This window comes from Maniola jurtina, chromosome 9, assembly GCF_905333055.1.
Source record: "Maniola jurtina chromosome 9, ilManJurt1.1, whole genome shotgun sequence".
NCBI classification, from domain to species: Eukaryota; Metazoa; Arthropoda; class Insecta; order Lepidoptera; family Nymphalidae; genus Maniola; species Maniola jurtina.
This window is the reverse complement of record NC_060037.1, coordinates 7,026,441-7,049,299: the sequence shown is the minus strand read 5'-3', so window position 1 is coordinate 7,049,299 and position 22,859 is coordinate 7,026,441. Positions and strand designations below refer to the sequence as shown.

The 22,859-nt window shown below is 37.9% G+C and overlaps 1 protein-coding gene across 2 annotated transcripts; it reads right to left on the bottom strand.

Annotated features, from left to right (window-relative positions):
• Positions 1-652: 652 nt before the first annotated feature.
• On the bottom strand, positions 653-21,755 carry LOC123868386 (nucleoprotein TPR-like). 2 transcript variants are annotated; one of them, XM_045910885.1, is made up of 15 exons: positions 21,529-21,755; positions 12,769-17,652; positions 10,996-11,198; positions 10,147-10,236; positions 9,568-9,709; positions 9,148-9,264; positions 8,444-8,616; positions 7,929-8,057; positions 5,906-6,007; positions 5,248-5,398; positions 4,956-5,055; positions 4,183-4,331; positions 3,328-3,428; positions 2,543-2,639; positions 653-1,402 (listed from the first exon to the last, which is right to left on the bottom strand). In XM_045910885.1, exons 1-15 carry the CDS (start codon positions 21,704-21,706, stop codon positions 1,320-1,322), a joined length of 6,699 nt encoding a protein of 2,232 aa, XP_045766841.1. In that variant the 5' UTR covers positions 21,707-21,755; the 3' UTR covers positions 653-1,319. The 2 variants fall into 2 exon arrangements, with proteins under 2 accessions (XP_045766841.1, XP_045766840.1); XM_045910884.1 differs by having other exon boundaries at positions 10,996-11,204; positions 21,529-21,754.
• Positions 21,756-22,859: the final 1,104 nt, after the last annotated feature.

Here is a 22,859-nt window from a genome sequence, read left to right as displayed (position 1 = left end):
GTTAGGTTTCATTTCATTTCATCTCATTAAATTTCATTTTCATTTCATATCACTAAAAAACTTCTACTGAAGACTTGGCTGTATGGCATAGTTCCCTTTGCCTACCAGAATGGGTGAAGAAAAAAAAAACTCTGCTTATATTCTACGGTTGGCGCCTTTTTTCAGAAATTTGTTTGCGAGTTTAGTTGTTGGTTGCCTAAAATGAGTAATTTCGACCCTAGTTTTTTATATCTATTAACAATAAAGTTGTTTTAAATTAAGTTAGTTGAGTTTATTGTGTTTTTATTATTTTATTAAATTGCTTCATTTTTTCGCAACTGTATTAAAAATAGTCGTTCAGTACACGTGCGGAACCGTCATTGCAACTCGTTCCGACTGTCAACCCTCGCCTTCAGCTACGCCTCGGCTCGGGTAGACATTTGTCGGAACTCTTTGCAATGACAGCCTTTCCGCACTTGTAATGAAATATACTATTATTACGAGGCAAATTAGAATTCTATGCATCAAATAGAGAAACTCCAAAGTCGGTTAAATATCGGGTGCGCGAGTAGTACAAGAAAATAATTAAAATACATGCGAAATGAATCGGCCTTGATGCTTTGTGTTGTGTAAATACATACTTTCACGACACGTTTACAGAATAAAACACATGTTAAGTTTGAATATTGTATTGTTATTACTACTTATGAAATGAACATTTTATAATTATGGAATTTTTTTTACTTATTTTAAATTTTGAAAAAATCATTAAGAATGTGGCTAAAGTTGCCTTCAAACTTCGGAAATATAATATAACACACACATATATGTGAACAGTGACATTTAAAAGTAGGGCTAGCGATATTTATATATGTACTATATTATATTCCGTAGTTTGAAATCAACTTCATCCTGTTGTATACAATCTCTAAACTAAAATGAAAGGTCTAATTCGCTTTCATAATGCTTTAAAAGGATAGCATTCGATTTTGGCCTGTCAATTTAGTTTAGCGATTGTGAACAACAGAATTAATTTCCATTCCAAAGAATTAAAATTAAGTTTCTTAATATAAAAGTTTTACTTAATTTAGAATAGCAATTATTTAATGCTGGATACACTTCATATGGAAATGAAATCACACAGTTCTATTAAAACAAAAAAAGTTTTTTTTTTTAATATTCTAATTCTCGAAACATCGTCTATTCCGTAATATTTCATTACCATTAGAATTGAAACTTAAATCCAAGCAAAGTCAAAGTGTGTTTGTTATATATATAGATTTCAACCTTAGAGTCTTTAGAACAGCTTAGAAAGAGGTTGCCTTATAAAATAGATAATCTTAGAATCGCGTATAATTGTGTGAGCGGCGCGAGGGGCGTCCCCGGCCCCGCATGCCTCGCCCACGCGGTCCGCTCTCGCTATCTGTAACAACATTAATGTCATATTGAGGATGACTCTTGTGCACAATCTCTTTAAACTAAACTACATTGACAGGACTAAGTCTAATGCTATCCTTTTCTGTTGGGAGTATAATGAAAAAGATAGCAATATTATTTAGACCCATCATTGCAGTTTAGGAAAAATCAGCCACATTGGCGTAGATTTTGATGTTTTTCTCTAAACTAAATTTTAAGTATAGCTGCATCTTTTTCTTTTTGATATTGCTAAAAAAGGACGGAGAATATATTTTAAAATAAAGACTAATGCTACTCTAAAATTTAAACAGTATGGTCAAGAGTAGCGCCTAAAGTCACGAGGTTTGATAGTTTTAAATTAATTTAAGTTTGCCTGTCCTTTCCTTAATACATTGGTCAGAAAAAGATGCGAATACTCTAAAACTTAGTTATCAGAATCAGTAGCGTCAATTCTCATGTTTTTTCTTTTAATTTTATTTAGAGTATCTGCATCTTTTTCTTTTTGATATTGCTGAAAATGGACGGAACAAGAATTTTAAATTTAAAGACTCTAAATTTTAATGCACTTTAGCTGCCAGTCGCTAGGACTGGCAGCTAAAGTTACGAGTTTTGACAGTTCTAAATTAGTTTGTCTGTCCCTTTCTTATTACATTGATAGAAAGAAGGTGCGAATACTCTAAATTTTAGTTTTGTTTAGAATCAGTACCATTGTTGTTAATTCTGTTCTACACAATTTCTAAACTAAAATATTATGTCGAAATTTATGCTATCCCATTCATAATGCTCCCAGTGAAAAGGCACTAAATTTCGAGATTAGATTTGTCAGTTTAGAGATTGTGTACAGCAGAATTAGCTATATTGTGGCTGATTTTGTTGTCCACAATCTCTAAACTGACAGCTTATAATTTATTGTTACCCCTTTCGTAATTCTACCTGCGAGATAGTCTTTAGGGGGATTAGATAGGATAGGATTAGATAGATTAGGATAGAAAAAGAATGAAAAAGAGGACAGGGAAGCACTTATCTCTATTAGAGATCTCTACTGGTGACCCTTGGTAGTGCGAGAGGTTGTAAAGGGATTAGAATAGGAAGTCTGTTTAATCGAGATGGTTCTTAGCTATGTGTGGTGTGGGATGGGAAGCGTTACCGGCGGCGCGCATCCAGCGCTGGTGCGGCGGGTGCGGCGCGGGAGCGGGGCGGCGCGGCGCCGCGCTCGCCTCCGCTTCGCGGCCCTCTTCCGCGACCTGAATTAACACTCATTTTTAACCAACATCAAAAAATAAAAACCCGTCAGTGCGAGTCGAACTTGCACACAAAGGTACCCGTACCATGGTACAAGATTAGTTTTGAAGATTTATTATTTGTTTTTATATCGGCAATAGAAATATACGAAACTTTCAAAGACACAGATCACTGACGTAGTATTTCCATTGACACCCTTCAGTTCGATCGGAAGGTTCTGTATTCGACCCGTAATGTACAATTAGAAAACAATGAAACCAATTTGGAGGATTTTCTTCACCAACATGATCTACGAAACAAAGTGCACAAATTCGCCTATCCTGTCGCAACTTGGCATTACCACTGTACTTCCTGTATTTGTAACTAAAGGCTGCACTTTTATTTGGGGCACATCATGCGGCGTGCGAATAACAACGTAGAGCTGAATGTTAGGGCAGAAGATGGAGTGACAGCTTACCAACGAGATGGTCTGACCAACTGAAGCAGTCCAATTCATGCCAGTTCCACACTATCTGTCTAAATTGGCGTAAGACAGTAGAAGATGGGAACAGCTGAACCGCTTGAGGCTGGGACCACGATCTTCAGTAATGAAGGACGAGAGGGGAAGGGGGAGGGGGATATATGAATAAATAATATAATTAACAGTGGATAGCTGTGTAGCTACACGTCACATCAGTATCAGCAGCTCACCTGGTGTGGCGACGAGGGCTCGCTGCCCTGCGAGCTGACTGCGGCGGCTTCTTCCTCGCCGCGGGACTCTTCCCACTCGCGGGACTCCGCGCCTTCCGCCCCTATTCATAAATAAATCATTCATTTATTCATTCGTGAAATAATATAGTTATTTGTTCGAGAAGATAGCAGTTTATTTTTGTTGCGAGTGCCTACTTTGAACCCCGAGTGGGCGGAGGATTCTATAAATGTAGCGAGTGATTCTAAGTAAGAATCCCGAGTGTAGTGAGGGATTCAAAGGCACAAGAAACAAAAAATATGCTACCTTTTGATACATACAACTTTTCACCTCACTAGTTCAAAAAGGGCGCCTTTGCTGTCTTACATTAGAGAGCAAAAACGACTTTTGCTCAGTGGATTTAGACAGCAAAGGCGCCCATTTTGAGCTAGTGAGGTAACATACATTATTTACACCACTTTCTCGACAATGCCTTATTACAGCCCTGTTATCTAAAGGTCGTCATAACATTCCTATGACTTAGCCGGGTTGTAATGTAACCTCACAAGGAGGTTTTATGCAGCTATTGCGGTCTCCCAGAAGATTTTGGTTTTATTGTCTCGCGAGGTGCGAAAATTAGAGTATTGAACGCGAGGGTAATGTTGTCTTGGGTGCCGCTAAACCCCGCGATCACTCAGGATTCTAGATGGAACACCCTCGCTACGCTCGGGAGTTGCTCTGAAATCCCTCGTTACGCTTGGGATTTATCCCGGCGCCCATGACGAAAGACATTGCATTACCCCCATGTTAAATAATCTAGTTACTAGTATACTTAATACTCGATGAGGGTCATGTATCGCGGGTAGCGGGTGACTCACTTGCGTGCGGCGGCGGTAGCGCGGCGGCCAGGTCGGCGTGCGTGTCGTGGTGGCTGGCGGCGCCGCCCGCCTCCGCGAACGTGAAGCGCGCGCCCGCCGCCTCCGCGCCCGCCGCGCCGCCCACCGGCGACACCACCGCCTCGCCGAACCTACCAGTTTAAAAGCTTCGCATTACGCCCACTCTCCTGTGATCATGTTTTTGTTACAAATTGGCCCTTACATGTTTTTTAGGCTTCCGTACCACAAAAGGAAAAAAGAAATCCTTATAGGATCACTCTGTTGTCTGTCTGTGCGTCTGAAGTGTCTGTCAAAAAACCTTAGGGTACTTCCCCACTACAGAGTACGGGTATCCTCTCCCGCGAGATCCTTTTCACTCGAGAAGGATTTTGGCCATAGTCTACTACGCCGGCCAAGAGCGGATTGGCAAACTTCACACATCTTTGAGAACTTTGACATGCAGGTTTCCGTACGATGTTTTCCTTCACCTTTAAAGCAAGTGATATTTAATTATTTAAAACGCACATAACTTGTAAAAGTTAGATGTGCGTACCTGCGATCGAACCCCCGATCTCCGATTAGGAGGCGGACGTCCTAACCACTAGGCTATTACAACTATTAATCGAATCCTAGCATTACTTATGTCGTAAAAGATGCCTTATTATGTTAAACATATTTTACAAGTTTGTTTTATTCGATTTTTGGTACAGGAGACCCAGTTTTAGATTGACTTGTTTGCTCGTAAACAAAAAATTATTTTAAAAGATAAGACTCACCCATCATTCCGCCTAGGAACATAAAGAGTAGGAGTTGAAGGAACTATGCTATCGTCACCGTCATCGGCACCGCTGCCTCCGAGAGATAAAGTGCCGCTTGCTGTCAAAATAAATACAATTTAAAATTATTCCGATAAATCAACAGAAATAATAAAAAAATGTAAAGTTACGCGCGGTTACCCGCGAAAGGAACAAAACTTGTATGGGATTATGTGCCGGCTAAGACGGTGCCTATGAAATTTGAACAACACTGTTGATGCCGCGGCGACTCCTGCGTCACAAGTGTACATACGCTCGGTGCCGCTGCTGATGGCCTCGATCTGCTGGTGCGCGGGCGCGGGCTCGCTGTCGGGCTCGTGCGCGGCGCCGGCCCCGCCGTCGCCGAGCTCGCTGCCCTCGCCCTCCCCCGCGCCGCCCGCCACCGGCGACTGCGCCGGCGACTCCTGCAACACGATTTGGGTCATATAAGATGCCCTATTCTTCGCCAAACGGAAGGTAGTGAGACATTTGCTATCTCTGTCAATCATAACCAACGACTTTTTTCTTCTAACAGCGCTTATCTTTTCCTTAATTTGGCCCAACTGGGTTGCATGAAGAAGAAGGTTTCAGTCGTGTCTGAGAAAATATCCCAAATAAATGAACTTTGTGTATTTAAAGGATTAAAAAATTGACACTTAATAATGAAAATTATTAAACTACTGTGTAAGTCTAAACATAAGTCTAAACAAAGTTACATGAAAAAATCTAAAACAGTGCTATCCTTTTTATAATGTTCCCTGTAAAATATTAAAGCATTACTCAGAGACATTATCTTACTTGTTTAGAGAATGTATACAAAAATCTTACTGCAGGTCTTATGATCTACCAGTTACACATCTCCGTTTTGTGAGAGAAAACCTAATGAAGACAGACTTCAATGTTATTGTTCATTTTGAGAACAAAATAGTCACCTGACGTGTTGCGTTCTCGGCGTCGTCTCCTTCTGCTTCCTCTTCTTCTTCACCGCCTTCAACCTCCTGCTCCTCCTCTATGTCTTCGTCCTCTTCGCCCTCCTGGTGTATAAATACAAACAAAGCTACATACTTTATATTTTACTCAAGTGTTCTAAAAAAACGAAGAATACATCTTACGCATTTATTTCCATCTCTAAACTGAACGAGATTGACAAGTCTAATTCTAATGCTATCTATGCTAGTTGCTTTTTCACGTATTAATATCTCCACATATGCTAGTTGCTTTTTCACGTATTAATATCTCCACATATGCTAGTTGCTTTTTCACGTATTAATATCTCCACATGTTACTGAGAAAAAGGATCTTGGCAGACTGAGACAGATGGACAACTACAATGCAGTGGCGAAGGGTGCAAATCTGAAAAAGGGAAGCCGGAGCAAAAAAAGTTCTAACCTAACAGAATATCAGCACCGCCGTCACTGATGTTTATATGGTGATTAAAGACCCAATTTTACCATTAATAATATAAAAAGCACTAATATTTTGAATACCTCGGTGGCTTTGAAAAAAAGTCTTTTAATATAGCTGTGATATACATCCTTGCTTGCTTTGTTAAATACACCCTTAACCCATATGGAATTGAAAACTATAACAATTTTAGTCTTCAGTTTAACACATACACTAAACAAACTCAAACTAAATTACCTACCGTTAACTTACACTTATTAGTTATTAAAAATCGCTAACCTCAATTTGTTATTTTATCAAAATCAAACAATCACTAAACTTTGAATTCAAGCACGCATGTATGTTTCACGTAGGTAAATGATTGTATTAAATCACCCTTAAAAACAGAAAAGTAGTATGTAGCAGGTACCTGTTAAAATACTAAATAGCAGTGTAAATAAAATATTTAATTTTAAGGTACGATAAGCCGGTTTGCATCGGCTTATGAACCATATTTATCTGACCTGTCAGAGAGGCGAATTTGTATTCGTTCCGGGGCCACATTTAATTGGTGGTTCCATATTGGCCACCGCAGAGCGAGACAGACTTTGTTCGCTTCCTAGGGAAATGAAAGAGATGGAATGCTAAGCAGCAAGCCGGTATGTTTACGGGTTATCGAAGCATTTTTCTATTGATGATAATTTACCCTGACACTGTTATAAATTTTTAGGCGTCAAATAAACGTACACAGTACGGTAGTATCATTTACTTTGGTAGCCTAGTAGTTAGTTTGGTTTGATAATCGAACTTTTGCCCTACATTTGTCACTAAGTAGTAAGTGCGTACGTTATATGCCAATTCTTAAAGGGAAGCCGATGGGAATCGGGTTACATGGACCTTTCGCCACTGCTACAATGGTTTATTTTTCCAAAATCAAATCAAAACTTATTTATTTAATGTAGGACAAATAGTGTCTCTCATGCTACGTCGGTGACTCTAGACCCTGGTTTGGTATGAACAACCGGCAAGAAACACTTGCTCTTTTTCACACTAATATTATAAAGGAGAAAGTTTGTATGTATGTATGTGTGTGTGTGTGTGTGTGTGTGTGTGTGTGTGTGTGTGTGTGTGTGTGTGTGTGTGTGTATGTTTGTTACTCCTTCACGCAAAAACTACTGGACGGATTAGGCTGAAATTTAGAATGGAGATAGATTATACCCTGGATTAGCACATAGGCTACTTTTTATCCCGGAAAATCAAAGAGTTCCCACGGGAACTTTAAAAAACCTACATCCACGCGAACGAAGTCGCGGGCATCAGCTAGTATGTCATAAAAAGGTACAACATGTAGCAATATACTGCACCATCTGGGGGCAACTGAAAGCTCAGTCGGTTTCGTTGACGCAACTTTGTCGGTAAGTAATTCACCAATTATTGTTTATTAGCCTCGACTTAATAAGTGATTTTAGATAAATTACACAATGGTTATATTTTCATTTTGACAAATCTAAAAATTCTTTTGATACTTTTGAGGTACGGAACCCTAAAAAGAATAACAAATAGTTAGTTTACCCTATACATGGTGCCTGTGCATCGCTCGTCGTCTTCCTCCGAATCAACTACGATGACGCCCTCGTCGTCTTGGTCGCAGCGCGACGACGTCGGCACCTGGTACTCCACCTCCACTGAACGCTCAAAGCCCTATCAAGCAAGTTATAAACAGAGAAGGTTAATACAAAGCGTAACCTACCGCTGACTAGAACCAAAATATGTTCAGCAATGAATTAATCCTAATATCCCAATCCTACTAATATTATAAATGTGAAAGTGTGGATGTTTGTTACTCATTCACGCAAAAACTATTGGACGAATTTGGCTGAGAAATGGAGATAGATTATATCCTGGATTAACACATAGGCTAGTTTATATCCCGGAAAATCAAAGAGTTCCCGCGGGATTTTGACAAACGTAAATCCACGATGACGAAGTCGCGGGCATCAGCTAGTATAGTATAATAATCGCTGTTGCATGCGGCGCATGGGCGGGCGCCGCCGGGCTGCGCGTGCGTCGTGCTCACTGGAACATACCTGAACTCGTGTCCGTTTGGCAGTGAGCGGTCGCTGTTGCATGCGGCGCTTGGGCGGCCGGATGCCGGGCTGCGCATGCGACGTGCTGACGCCGAGCGCGGCGTGCGACGTGCTGACGCCGGGCGCGGCCTGCGAAGTGCTTACTCCCGGCGCCGTATGCGACGTTGTGACGCCTGGACACATATTATTGTTATTTGACAAACTTTGCATTATAGGTGATTATTCAAAGAAAACGGCGACTTTGCACTTGACAATGATATATTTTTTTTTTAAATAAAATAGCGAGCAAACGAGTAGGCGGGCTCTAAATAATGTTATTATAGAGCTACATAAACTCTTGTATACATAATATAGTCAGTAGTAAATTAAATATTTTTTAGTTTTTAGTGTTTGTGCTTATTGAAGTCAGGTTTTCTTTTTAAAATTTTTAAACACTAAGCATGCAAGTGCTCGGGTTACCAGTTTTTTGCTATAAAAACTAGTATAAATGCGAGAGGGTGACTGTCTATCTGCTTTGCACGATCCATCTGTTTAACCGATTTTGATGAAATTTGGTACAGAGATAGCTCGCACCCTGAAGACGGAAATGGGCTACTTAGTAATCCGGAATATCAAAAGTTCCTAGGGGATTTTAAAAAAACCTTGCCACCAGACGTAGTCGCAGGCATGACCTAATAATGAAAATACATGACGCATTCCCCCACCTGGAGCCGCGTGCGAGGTGCTGACGCCGGGCGCGGCGTGCGAGGTGCTGACGAGCGGCGCGGCGTGCGACGTGCTCACCGGCGCCGACGCGGACGTCGGGCCCGCGCTCACTGCTCCTGCAATATAATACCAGATTTGAATTATTCAAAGTTAAACCTATATTATATGGGTACGAACAGGTTCTTTATACATTAGGAACATTCCATTTTTACCAAACTAAGGGAGGGCGTAGTGTTTAGCAGTTACGATGGTTCATTGTTACTCATTAGATTTTTATAAATGAGGTATTGGTGGCTGATTTGATGATCCGGCTGTATGACGTCATAACAAAATCGATATGGAAGAATTCACTAATGACAGAATAGTGATAGGATATCGCGTACTACAACTGCATGAAACTCAAACAAAATGACGGTTACCAGCAGGCGTGGCGGGCGCGGGTTGCGGCGCGGCGCAGGTTACGCTGGCGACGGGCGGCGCCGAACTGGCGGCCGGTGTGCCCACGGCGCCCGAGCTGGCTCCGCTCGGCTGCTCGATGCGCGGCATCACAAGTGCCACTGCCTGTTACAACATCAAATTAAGCCCTATTATATCTTTTTTAGGGTTCCGTACCTCAAAAGGAAAAACGGAATCCTTATAGGATCACTTTGTTGTGTCTGTCTGTCTGTCCGTCGTGTTTGTCAAGAAACCTATATGGTACTTCCCGTTGACCTAGAATCATGAAATTTGGTAGGTAGGTAGGTCTTATAGCACAAGTACAGGAATAAATCTGAAAACCGCGAATTTGTGGTTATATCATTTAAAAAAAATTAAAATGTGTTTCAATTTTCAAAATAAGATAAGTTCTATACCAAGTGGGGTATCATATGAAAGGGCTTTACCTGTACATCCTAAAACAGATTTTTATTTATTTTTATGTATAATAGTTTTTGATTTGGCAAATGTTGGCCACAAATCTTTCATAAATAAATTATAAAAAAATCGTCGTAAAATTTTACCTGTTGCGGTGCCTGAGAATGTGATGAGGACTGTGCAGTATTGTCGCTGGACCCTGAACTGCCCATTCCTGCCTCACTAGTGTCCATATCCTATGAAAGGCACATTTTTTGTACAATTTATATGAAATTATATCCTTATATTAATTTAGTAGTGTCTTATGACCGTTTTTGCATTATAAGGTTCTGCACCTTATAATGGAAAAACGGTACGATTCATAGGATCACTTTGTTGCCTGTCTGTCAAAGCCATTTTTTTTCCAGAGATGTCTTGTCCTTGAGTTGATCCACCGAATATTAACAGGGCTCTCTCCGTCACTCGTTTCATATAATCGTAGTTCTAATTTCATTTGAATACTAAGCAACCAAAATCCATGAAATTTTGCTGACATATTCTAGAAATTAATATCTGTGTCTGTGGTGTTTTAGATTTTTCTAAAAATATGTAGTTTTAAAATTACAGGGGCTCAAAGATTTGTATGAAAATTTTTAAGACCGCGTAACTTTGAAACCGAATATTTTAACAGAAATCTGGAAAACCACAGACATAGATATTAGTTTCAAGAATGTGTCTGCAAAATTTCACGGACTTTGGTTGCTTAGTATTCAAATGAAATTGGAACTACGATTGTATGAAACGAGTGACGGAGAGAGCCCTCTTAAGGTCAATGACCTGTACACCATTATCAAGTTTCTACTTAGAACGGAGTTAAGTTCAAAGTTACAGCTTTTCAAAGCGTATATTGATACAAAAAGACGCGTCATTAAAACCCAAGTCCTAAACAGTACATCCCGTTGAATTACTTACTAAGGCACGAAGAAAGTTCATAGTGGAGTGTTATGAGTTATGACCTGTGTGGATTCCGGCGGCGCGGCCGCAGCGGCGGCGGCGGAGGCGGCTAGCGCAGCGCGCGGCAGCGGGCGCGACGACGACGCCGGCATGTACTCCGTGCTGTGCGCATCGTGCGGCGCCGTGGGGCCCACCTGCGCCATGGGCCGAATCGAAGCCAGCGGCGTCTCGCCGCCGCGGCGACTCGCCGACACGCTCTGCTGCGCTACGCCTACACATTAGTGTAATTATACCTTCATATTCAGGGCTATTCGTGAGTTGAGTTGAGTTAAAAAGTAGGTAGGTAGATGACGTCTTGACCAAGACCAAGGCGGTCATACTTTGACTTAGCTCACACTTAAGTTTCAGTTAAAACGAGACAGGTTTATGCTAGCGATATAACGCTGTCTCGTTTTAACAGTATCTTAAGTCTGAGCAACATCAAAGTGATCATAGATCTCAGCCTTAGTGCCTTCCTACACTTATGCAAGGTGCTTGCCGACCTCTGAATACTAAACGAAGACATTGGCTCTGAATGTGAATTGTGAATGTATCCTGATGGAGGCCCAAGTGCAAAACGTTCTATGAGTGTGTAGTTTGCGGTTTACAGAATTACACTGTCTCTATCTTATAATTACGTATAAAGTTTAAGGACTACCCAGTTTTAAACAAATGGATTTAAAAATTTAAAAAGGCAAGCAGCCGTTTAGGGGACCTCGCTGTCTTGTTTGTATAGACATCATCACTGGATGCTACATTGCCTCTGCAGGCTAGGTAGCGGCACCACTCTCCTAAGAAACCGTAGCTTTAAGCTTCAGTCTTACATTCCATTGAAAAGGGTTTAACAAATCGTTTTATATATTGACGGATGCGTGCTATGAATGAGAACTACAGATTAAAGTTACGGATGCGCGAGCGATGTAGATGTGACGTCGCACCCCGTGCTTTTGCTACTGTCGATGCTTGAGTCACGAACCTACCATAGCACATCTCATCTACTCCACTACACCGCTTAGCTTTGACCCCTTCGCATCACAATTCCAGTGGAAAAGCAGCCCAGACTTGTTCGACTCGAGAGACAATATATTCGGAATTGAAACCGAGCAAAGTGCGCTATGAGTATTACAGAAAAAGGAAAGCTGATGCTACCTGGGATGACGCTAAGATGAAAAAGACTCGGCGTCCAGAGTTCAAAGATGTTTTCGCGATTTCTATATAAACCGCGTCTATGACTTTCTATAACTACCTAGTCGGTAAAGGGCACAGTAATTTCAATTCATCAGAATACACTCAACATTCAAAATGGAATCAATACATCTAACAAAGTTAAACTTGCACATTATAGAATTTACTCAATAGGTACTGTTATAGTCTAACAAAAGAAATTGAAATATTTTTAATTCAAATAAATTTTTACAAATGATCAAACGCATCTACCACTGATTCGTATGCCTTTCCTACTGAGAAGAACCAGCAAGAAACTCGGGGATTGCTCTTTTCCTAGATTGGATTTACAATATTATGCCATGCATACAAGTAATTGCAATCCTGCGCATTGCTAGAGCGAGCTGTAAGTCAGATCCACGCTCTTTAATCATTTACACAATCTTCGAATGTGTAATATAAATTTTTCAGGAGCATACTTTAAATAGATTTTTTAAATTTGTGTAAAGGCAAGTCTAAAATTGATTATTATTGTATACTATTCGCATTTATAATATTAGTATGGATATGGAAGCATGAATTGACAACACTAACAAATAAAGAAAAGATGACACTGATAGACAGGAACTTACCAGCCATAGGTTTGATGTTTGCTGTCGGAGGATCAGTTGTAGTTTTCTCTGTTGTAGCTTGTTGTTTAGATGCAGATGATTGATTGGCCAGTTGTCTTTGTAACATGTTTACTTTCTGCATAAGAGATTCCACTTCCCTATTTTTTTCCGCTTGGACCTCCCCGCGCTCCTTTTCTAAGCGAGAGATACGTCCTTCATACTGCGATTTTATAAGTTCCAGTCTGGCATCTTGTTCATCACGTGAGCTCTGTTCGATAGAACCTATTTTATTTCGGGATTCGTCTAACTCGCGGCTCAGAGAATTCCTTAACTCAGTCAACTGGACTATCTTGCTTTTCGCCTGTTTCAAAACTTGCTTAGCTTTTTCCTCTTTATCCATATTTACAGTTTTGAGTGTCTCGATTTCTTGCTTTAGTTTTTCATTGTTAGCTTTTTCCGCATCTAACAGCTTTTGTACTTCAGTCAATTGCTCTTCAACTTTCTTTGTGTTTTCTGCTAGCGCTACACCTGCAGCAGTTGCTTCATCTTCTTTCTTTTGCTTTTCCTCTTCTACTGATTTGACAAGTTCTTCATATTGCCCTTTATACTTTTTGGCAATCTTACGGATTTGATTTTCCTTATTCCTTATATCAGATAGAGAAGCTTCTCTGTTATTGATCTCCTCGGCCAGCCTGGCATTTGCATCGGTTGCTGTGTTATATTCTGCTTTAAGTTTTGCTAGTTCTTCCGTCAAACGTGACATATCATCTTTAAGAACTTGCAGTTCCTCTTTAAGTTTTTTATTTTCTTCTACGACATTATTCTGTTGACGTGCAAGCAATGAGTATTGTTCTTCTAATTTGGATTTTTCAACTTTTAGTGCACCTAACTCTTCACTTACTTTTCTAAGATTTTCTTTCTCATTTGTCAGCATTTTAGCAAGAGTTTCTCTTTCGTTTTGCAAGCGTTTCCAGTCTTCAGGACTAGTTTTGTTGGCGCGCTCCACGAGAGCATTTACTCTTGTCCTCCATCTTGCAGAATCAGCCTTCAAGGCAGTGTTTTCGGAAAGCAATGTTTCATTCTTAGATTTGTAATCAGCTATCATTTCCTGAAGTGGACCTAATTGTTCTTCTAATGAATTTATGTTCAGTGTCAATTCTTCCACTCGATTTTTTAATGTATCACGCTCTTCGCGTAAACTTCTATTACTGTCTGTTAAAGCATCCAACGTCTCCACTTTTCTTAAGATATCAGACTGTCTATTCACTGTTACCATACTAACTTCGGATTTCTCTCTTTCAGCTGCTAAAGATAATTTACAATCATCAAGTTGTTTTTCAGTAATTTCTAACTGTGATTTTAATCGCATAGTCTCTGCTTGTAATATTTCAAACTTAGCTACTGCAATATCTTTTTCTTTTCGCAACAATTTAATAATCTGTAACAGTTGTTCAGAGGATTTCCCATCCTCACTATAAGATATATTGATGTTAGAATCGTTAGCAGATTCATTCATACTCTCCGAATAAGATCTAGATGCATGAGAAACTGACAGCTGTGTACCTAGTGCTTGGATTTGTTCATGCAGCAAAGAATTTTGATCATTAAGATCTTTCAAACGCTGAGCTAGCTGTTCATTTTCCCCAATAAGAATCTTTTCTCTTTCAATTAATGACATTTTCTCTGATTTTATTTTCTCTACTGTATTATTTTTCAAAGCTACTAGTTCATTAAGCTGATTTTGTGCTCTTGACAACTCTTCTTTTACATTAGATAATGTTTGGATATCTGAAGAATGTAAAATCATTTCATGTGTATATTTGTCTTCAGCTATTTGAACAGCCTCTGATAACTTCGTGATTTCACTACGCGAACTTTCTAATTCAGAACGACAGTTGTCATAATTAGCCAATGCGTTCTTTAATTCTTCTTTCACATTTTCTAATTCATTTTTCAAACTGATGTTTGCAGTGGAATATTCACCATTAGCTTGAAGAGAAAGCTCTGCTTCTAATTCAGAACACTTATCTTCAAGAAGCTGTAACTTTTCTGCATTTTCAGTAAGCTTAGCCTCAGTTTCCAATTTATATTTTTCATATTCTGAATTTAAATTTTTCAGTTCTTTTTCAGCATTTTCAGCGATGTCACAGTATTGTTTAATGTGTTCTTTTGCAGTGTTGAGCTGTTCTAAAAGAGACTTTATTTCATTATCTCTATCTGACAGTTTAATTTCAAGTTCTTTAATTTTCTTTATAGTATCTAGCGATCCATCAGTATTTGGTGACAATGCAACTTTAAGTTTTTTGGTCATTTCTTCATTTGCTTTGTCTTTCTCAATCAAGTCATTTCTGAGTTGCTGAATTTCTTTTCTCATCGCATTTGCTGCGTCTTTCTCTTCTTGCATGCGTGATTTAGCAATTGCTGTTTGGCGCTCTAAATGAGCTGCTAATTCTCTAAATCTGTCCTGTTCTTCTTGCAATCTTCTTCTTAAAGCTGCACATTCACGAGTAGCTTCATCGAGTCTTGTTTCTATTTTAGCGTGATTTTCGGTTTCAACGCGTTCCAAGCTTGTTTTTATCATTTCTAAATTTTTCAAAAGCAAAGACTGACCTTGACGCTCTCTATTTATTATTTCTTTTTCAGTCTGCAAGCGCATTTCCGCATCTTTTAATAACTTATTTTCTAACTTTAGGTTTTCAACTTGTATTTCTGCAGTTGCTAGCTTTCCCTGTGTATTTAAAACTTCATCTCTTAAATGTTGCAATGAAACTTCGTGCTTAGCAATAGTAGCATTGTATGCTTTATTTTTATCTTCTAATGATGAAATTTGTTTTTTGTATGTGGCAATATTGGTTTGCAATATTTTTAATCTTTCATTATTATATTCTGAAGTTGACGCACTTTTACTACTTGCTGCTGTTAATTTTGCTATTTCTTGTCTCATGTTGTCAATCTGCTCAAATAACATTCTCTCGTTCGTAATTTTTTCTTCTTTGTAAGTTTTATATTCTTCTTTTAAAAGCTCAAGTTGTTTTTCAGTTTCCTTATATTTTACTTCAAAATTTGAAACTTCGACTACAGCAGGTTTCTGAGGATTTTCTGATGTGTCCATTATAAGTGATTCATCCTTTTCCAAGTCCGAAGTATCTATGACTGAAGACATTTCATGACGTTTGCCTTTCATATGATCATGATAGAGCTTTTTAAACATATCACGTTGTCTTATAAGGCCATTTACCATTTTAGTTTGTCTTTCTTGAGCTTCTGTTAGTTCAGTGACTCTTTGCTTCAAAGCTTCGATTTTTTTCTCCATTTCTCCACTCTCAAATTGTTCTTTATGGCGTTCCAACTCTTCTTGTTTATCTGTCAGTTCACGAATCATCCGTAAAAGTTTTTGATTATTTGCTTGCAGCTCTTGAATATCACTAAATGTCACCAATGTCTTCGATATTATCCGTGAGGAACTCATGTCAGAAGAATTTGTAATATTAGTAGTATTTGATGAATCATGATCTCCATTAAGTAGCCCACCTCGAGTATGTTCTATTTCTTTTAACAAAAAGCAAACTTGCCTACCTAAATCAGCCAGTTCACCTTTTAAGCGATTATTTTCACGGCTGTAGTGATTAGAAACTTTAGATGCTTCACAGTAATCATCCCTTAGCCTGTTACATTCAATAACTAAAGACTCTATTTGTTGTGTCAAAGCTACATTGCTCTCCTTTGCTTCCAGATATTCTGCTCTCTGTTTTTGTAACAAGGGGGCTTTTTCTTCAAGTTCTTGGACAATTTTATTAATAGTTATATTAAGTTGCCTATTTTCTTCTTTTTTCTGGCTTAACTCATCAGTAACTGTAACTAATTGTGAATATATTTGAGTCAATGACATGCCTGATTTCATGAGTTTACTAGCAGTGGCTGCAGATGGGGCCAAATCGCTAAGAGCCATATCCAGATTTTTTGCTGTAGCAGCTTTTAACAAATCATTTGCATGTTCTAGTTCGTTTTTCAATGAGGAAATAATTTCATTTTTTTTGTCCATCAGCTCTTCATGGTCCACTTCAGCCTGTTTATACTTTGTTTCAAGATCACCATATTTTTCAGTAGCTTCATTGAGCAGTTTTTGTAACTCTAAAATACCATCAGTCAATTCAGTGGTTTTTGCCTCAGCATCATCATGCATAATTTTAAATAAATCAGACAATTTTGATTTTGCATCTATTTCTTTTTTATAATTTTCTGACATCTTATTTTCTATTTCTCTTTGTTCCATTAAGCGTTGTGTTAAGTGTTCAGCCCGGTTATTTAAATTCTTTTTAATTTCATTCAATTGCTCAATTGTTTCATTAGCTACTTTTAACTCTTCAACTTTTTCTGCAAGTTGTGCTTCCAGGCTTACAAGTCTACTAGTATTATTTAGTCTTATAGTTTGTAATTCCGTTGTAAGTCTATTTACTTCTTCAGTTAGTGCAGTAATTTGAGAATTTAACAAAACCCTTTCTTGATCCAAACGCTTTTCTCGGTACTGAAGAGAAAGTTCTTTACTTTGTATTTCATCATTCAAAGCGAATGCTTCACATTTAGAATCTATAGCAGCGCGTAGCTGTTGAGACAATGATATTTGATTAGCTGTTAGTCTTTCGATTTCAGTATCACGCCTTTCTAATATTCGGGTTAAGTCATTTCTTTCATCAACTGCAGCATCTCTAGCACTTTTAAGAGAAATGGCTTCATTTTCTAAACATGTTATTTTCTCTCGAGCCTTTTCTAATTCTGTATTTAGAGATATAACTTGCTTTTCCAGTTCTGTGATAGTTTCAGTAGATACCTGTAATTTCTTGGCAGCATCTTCATATTTTGCTGTTAATTCAAGGATAGTTGCTTCAATTGCTGAATTTTTTTCATCTATAACAATAAAGTAAACATGCTTTTATACAAGGGACATAAAGTGCATAGTGATTTGCATTAAAGATAGACAATTTTGACAAAATAGACTTTAACTTCAAAGTTGTGATTGTATAGCACATTTTGCAATTTATACTACAAATTAGGAAATCAAGGCAAACAATTGTATATTGTAATTTGAAATTACAATATACAATTGATTTCCTTGACATATTTAAAAGCTAAACATATCAGCAGGTAACTCTGAAAAATGCTAGAGTTATTGATCATTTTGTTTTTCATAAAAAATGGGTTTGTTAACACTTTAATTTTTTTTTAATTTTCATGGCAACTATTTATTGAAATTCTTATAACAGTGAAACCTGTTTAACTGGGGCCTGGAAATTTGAGAAACTTCTATTATTATTGATAATTACAATAAGGGTCCCAAAACTTTTACATTGAACTCCCTCTGTTGCTGGGAATTTAAAGACCATGTTAACTGAGATTAGATTTCAATGATTTTTTCAATGTTTACCTCTATAGTTAGGACTTCATAGCTGAATAACCCATATAAGCGAGACAATTTATCCGGTTTTTTCTTTTATGTAAAAATTGTGTAGCATAAAATATGCTATTCTTTTACATACATAATATCTTGGTGGTCCTTATTTTTCGACTTTTGAATTATCCCCGGGGCACTTTCTCATTTGATTATATACCTCTAAATATGAAATAAGTTTTTTTTGTTTTTTGTTTTGTTAAGATTTAGAGGTCGCTACCAGCTGTCAAAATTTTTCCAAAAAGCGTTGAAAGACAGCTCAAATTATGGTTTCATTTAGATGTTTATATTACATTTTACGCGCTCACATAAACAATCGCTTCTTCTCCTGCCTCCCCTCGACCTCTCATCTGTACCGATGCGTCGAGATTTGGACCGATCATACAAACAAAAACATAAGCCGTAAGCGCTTCTCCATATCAACGTATTACGCCTATTATTCTACTATTATTGGTTATTCTAGATTTATTACTAAGTCACATATCGATATATCTCTTCATTATCTATGCCCTAAAATAATAAATTTAGAAAAATTATATTTATTTTGAAAGTTATGACCCTTGAAAAATCTCTATTTTAGGGCAAATTATGCAACTTTGTGTGTTTATAAACTATATAAGAAACTAGAAAATTGAAAAACCAACAAAGTCATGACACACTTTACTTTGTAATAATTATATTTCCTACATCTGTGGAAACAATTTCACTATTTTAAACTCGACCCACCAACAAGTTGTCGCTGCCATGAACGGGGCTCTTGAGACGTACACACGTGCGCACTAACATCACAATACTCATAACTTAAAAATTGGTTTGTAGGCATGCGTATCTTAAAAATAAATGATTCAAATATCTACATAATATCTTAATTCATAACAACAACAATAATTTTGTAATATTTTTTATGTCCCGGTTATAAAAATAAAAGAATCTAACAAATACAGATTTTGAGTTTTTATTTAAAATTCAAACCTTGGTAGCGACCTCTAAATGACATTTAAAAAATTCAAAAAAAATACTGAAATACTTTCTAATGGTATATAATCAACTAACGTGGTGCCCCGCGAAATTAAAGATTTTTTTTTTCTTAGGAATAAGGACCACCCCAATGTATATATTAAAATTTTAACCTCTTTATATGATAAAATACATTTTGACCTCTCATAGTGGGACCCTCTCTAACTAAGACAACTGTCATGTTAACCTGCCTATTTGGGAAACTATGTGAATAGAAAACCTCTAGTATAATTCATGATAAATATAATTCTAGGTCCATTGAGATCCCAGTTAAACAGGTTCATTTTGTGAAAATTTCTGCACTCTACCTATTACAGTTCACAAGATACAGCCCACAAACAGACAGACAGACAGTGGAGTCTTGGTAATAGGGTCCCATTGACACCTTTCGGGTACAGAATCCTAAAAAGTACTTTATGCTAATATTTCCAACATTTTTAAAATTCTGGATATCAGATATCCCAATTTATAAAAGTACTAAAAAATATTTGCTCAAAGATTTGGCGATTAGGAATTTGAAAGTTTCATAATTTCTATTTTGTTACTTTGACAAAGTGCCATTTTTCTCCAAAAAACACTGCAAATTTCAATATTCTTTGATGTCCAACAAGTAACAACATACAACAATTCACAATTAATGGAAAATTTGCTGAAGAAACTCAAAATACGAGTACAAAGAATTTTCAGAAGCCTGATATTTTCATAAAATTTAACTGTTTAAGGAAAAGGTTTCACATACATGGATTAAAAGCCATCTTCATGGCCAGACTTTAGCAGAATTCATTTTAACAGTAAACTCTTATTTCCCAGATCACTCTAATCTCTAACTACTCTAAATTCAAACTCATAACTGGGAAATTTTCGCCCATAAAATATACAGGGGTCATTTAATTTAATGACTTGTGTGATTGAGTAACACAAACATCCATACATCCACACTTTCGCATTTATAATATTAGTAGTATTAGGATTTTGTCACAGCAAAAAAAAAACTTGTTGTTCCTTGTGTATCGTCCTTCCCCAACATCCTACTTTCCTATCCTAGCAAAACAACTTAAATATGTTCCATGATATGCTTGTGCTTGACGTCAAAAATAGGTACCTTATGGACAATAATATAAATTAAAAATTTATAACACCCCCGACCAGTCAAGGTTACAGTAACTAGTCCAAAGTATCTGAGTTTTCCAAAACATCATTTTCAAATAAATAATCATGTATCTAGCCAACGTCGATCTTGACAGCTTGACATTTGTCAATTGACATAATATTATGAACCTAACGGTTATCTAACCTTCTTTTCTGCAAGAAAACTGGAAAAGAGCTGATAACTTTTAAACGGCTGAACCAATTTTTTTGGATTATAGCCAAGAACACTCTCGATTAAGCCACCTTTCAAACAAAAAAAACTAAATTAAAATCGGTTCATTCGTTTAGGCGCTACGATGCCACAGACAGATACACAGATACACACGTCAAACTTATAACACCCCTCTTCTTGGGTCGGGGGTTAAAAACAGGTTTAGGTTGGACGAGCTTGTCATAGTTTGCTAGGTACTATGCCAGCCAAGTAACCTCCTAGTGCGCCTGGGTGCTGCTGGTCCCTTTTGGATATGTCCGAGGGGAAGAGCAGTATTCTGAAAGTGAACAACGGGACGCAAGCGACATGGGTGTGATCGCCGCCTGTCAGCCTAGCCATCAACCTGTTCTCACCCGTTCAGTAGTCCCTGGGTCGTGATGCGCACTTCATTGGTGCGTTTCAGACGCGCAGTGAGGGGAAATCGCGAGTAGGTCCCCGGTGGAGGATTCGCCTCGGCGGATGTCGCTGGCTGGGTCGCGGTTGATAACTTCGATGTTCCCGTGAACCAGTCGCAAGGCGACGCGCAGTAGCGCCGCTGGATTTTAGCGGGTATTCCGGCCACCTCTCGGTCGGCAAGTCCTACATACCCGACCCGTTCCCGGGAGGTATGCGTAAACGCATTTCCCCGCGTGAAAAAAAAGAAGGTACCCTACTTGCCGAATTGGAAGCTAGGGTAGATAAAAATTGTTTGTACCCATTACTGCATTTACATTCAATCACTAAATGGTTTAATTACATGGGCCTCAAACTAGACTAATTTGTATAATCAAATAAAATACAGAATAATAATGAAAAATGTGCATTTGGTAAAATGGAAATTTATTACCTAACTTAAAAATAAATAGTTCAGTTACGTATCTAGCTTAGAAGTTATAACAATTTTTTAGATTCTATGATATGCGCCTGGCTCTAAACCCTTTCTAAACTATAACAAGACAAGAATTGGCCGGTAACTTACCGATTTGTGATTTACTGGTTTCATGCAAAGCCTTAGATGTTAGATATTCTTCAAATTTTTGGTCAATGTAGGTATTTATTTTATCAGCAACAGCATGAGGGATATTAGAGATTTCGCTTTCTGATAAAACATTTAGTAAATGGTTTTTTTCACCGGCTTCCACACTCGCAGCCTCCATTTTCTGTTACCGTACCATAAGAGAGTAGATAATAGAGAGAATAGTAAGATATTCTTTGCGTACCATTGACAATGTACAAAGAAAAGAAGAGTCAAAGCAGTGTTGCGATTTGCCACCTCGGATAGAAAACAAAATATACAGTTGTCACGGGTAACATTGTAAGCATATCAAGCATGCAAAAACTAATTTTAAATAAGAAGCATTCTTCGTTTATGCAATCAACGAAAGAAATAAAATAACTGGAAATTTTACAAAAGATTATTATATTCGATCAGGTATATGGAGTACCTAAACGAAGTAACTAACTATGTACTATTCTCATGAGAAAGTTGATTTGTACAAAAAGTTTTAAGTACAATATATCGAAATTTTGCTTCGTGTACTATACAGGATATATGAAAAACCAAAAGACCACCACCACAAGACCACAAAAAGGTGTTTTTTTCAGCCTTATCTTCAATTTTCACCCCATAATTTAAAAAAAACCAGCCAAGTGCGAGTCAGACTTGCGCACGGAAGGTTCCGTACTCGGGTATTTTTTCAATATTTTGCACGATAAATCAAAAACTATTATACATAAAAATAAATAAAAATGTATGAAGAAAAATAGAATGTACAGGAGCCCTTTCATATGATACCCCACTTGGTAAAGTTATCTTACTTTGAAAATTAAAACACGTTTTAATTTTTTTTTTTAAATGACGTAACTACAAATTCGTGGTTTTCAGATGTACCATAAGATGTACGGTCTATTCCTGTACTTGTGCTTTATGACCTACCTACCTGCCTTTCATGATTCTAGGTCAACGGGAAGTACCCTATAGGTTTCTTGACAGACACGACGGACAGACGGACAGACGAACAGACTGACAAACAGACAGACAACGAAGTGATCCTATAAGGGGTCCGGTTTTCCTTTTGAAGTACGGAACCCTAATAAAACCAAATAAAACCGACGCCAAACGCTTGTAGCAAACAAGAAAACAGCAAGCATAGTCATACACCACTTTTTTTTTTTTTTTTTTTTCTTTAAATCTGGCTTTACTCTGATTAGCCAATGTCAAGTTTGTGATATTTTCAAGTTATTGAATTTATACAAGTATGGACTCCGTCTGCGCCGGCGCCCGCTGACATACGCGCGGCGCCCCTCTAG

Coding starts and splice junctions, on each gene's coding strand:
- LOC123868386 (XM_045910884.1), bottom strand. CDS start 21,706: ATGGAGGCTGCGAGTGTGGAAGCCGGTGAAAAAAACCATTTACTAAAT. Junction 10,237..10,995: donor CGCCGCCGGAATCCACACAG/GTCATAACTCAT, acceptor TGCCTTTCATAG/GATATGGACACTAGTGAGGC. Junction 9,265..9,567: donor CGCGCCCGCCACGCCTGCTG/GTAACCGTCATT, acceptor ATTATATTGCAG/GAGCAGTGAGCGCGGGCCCG.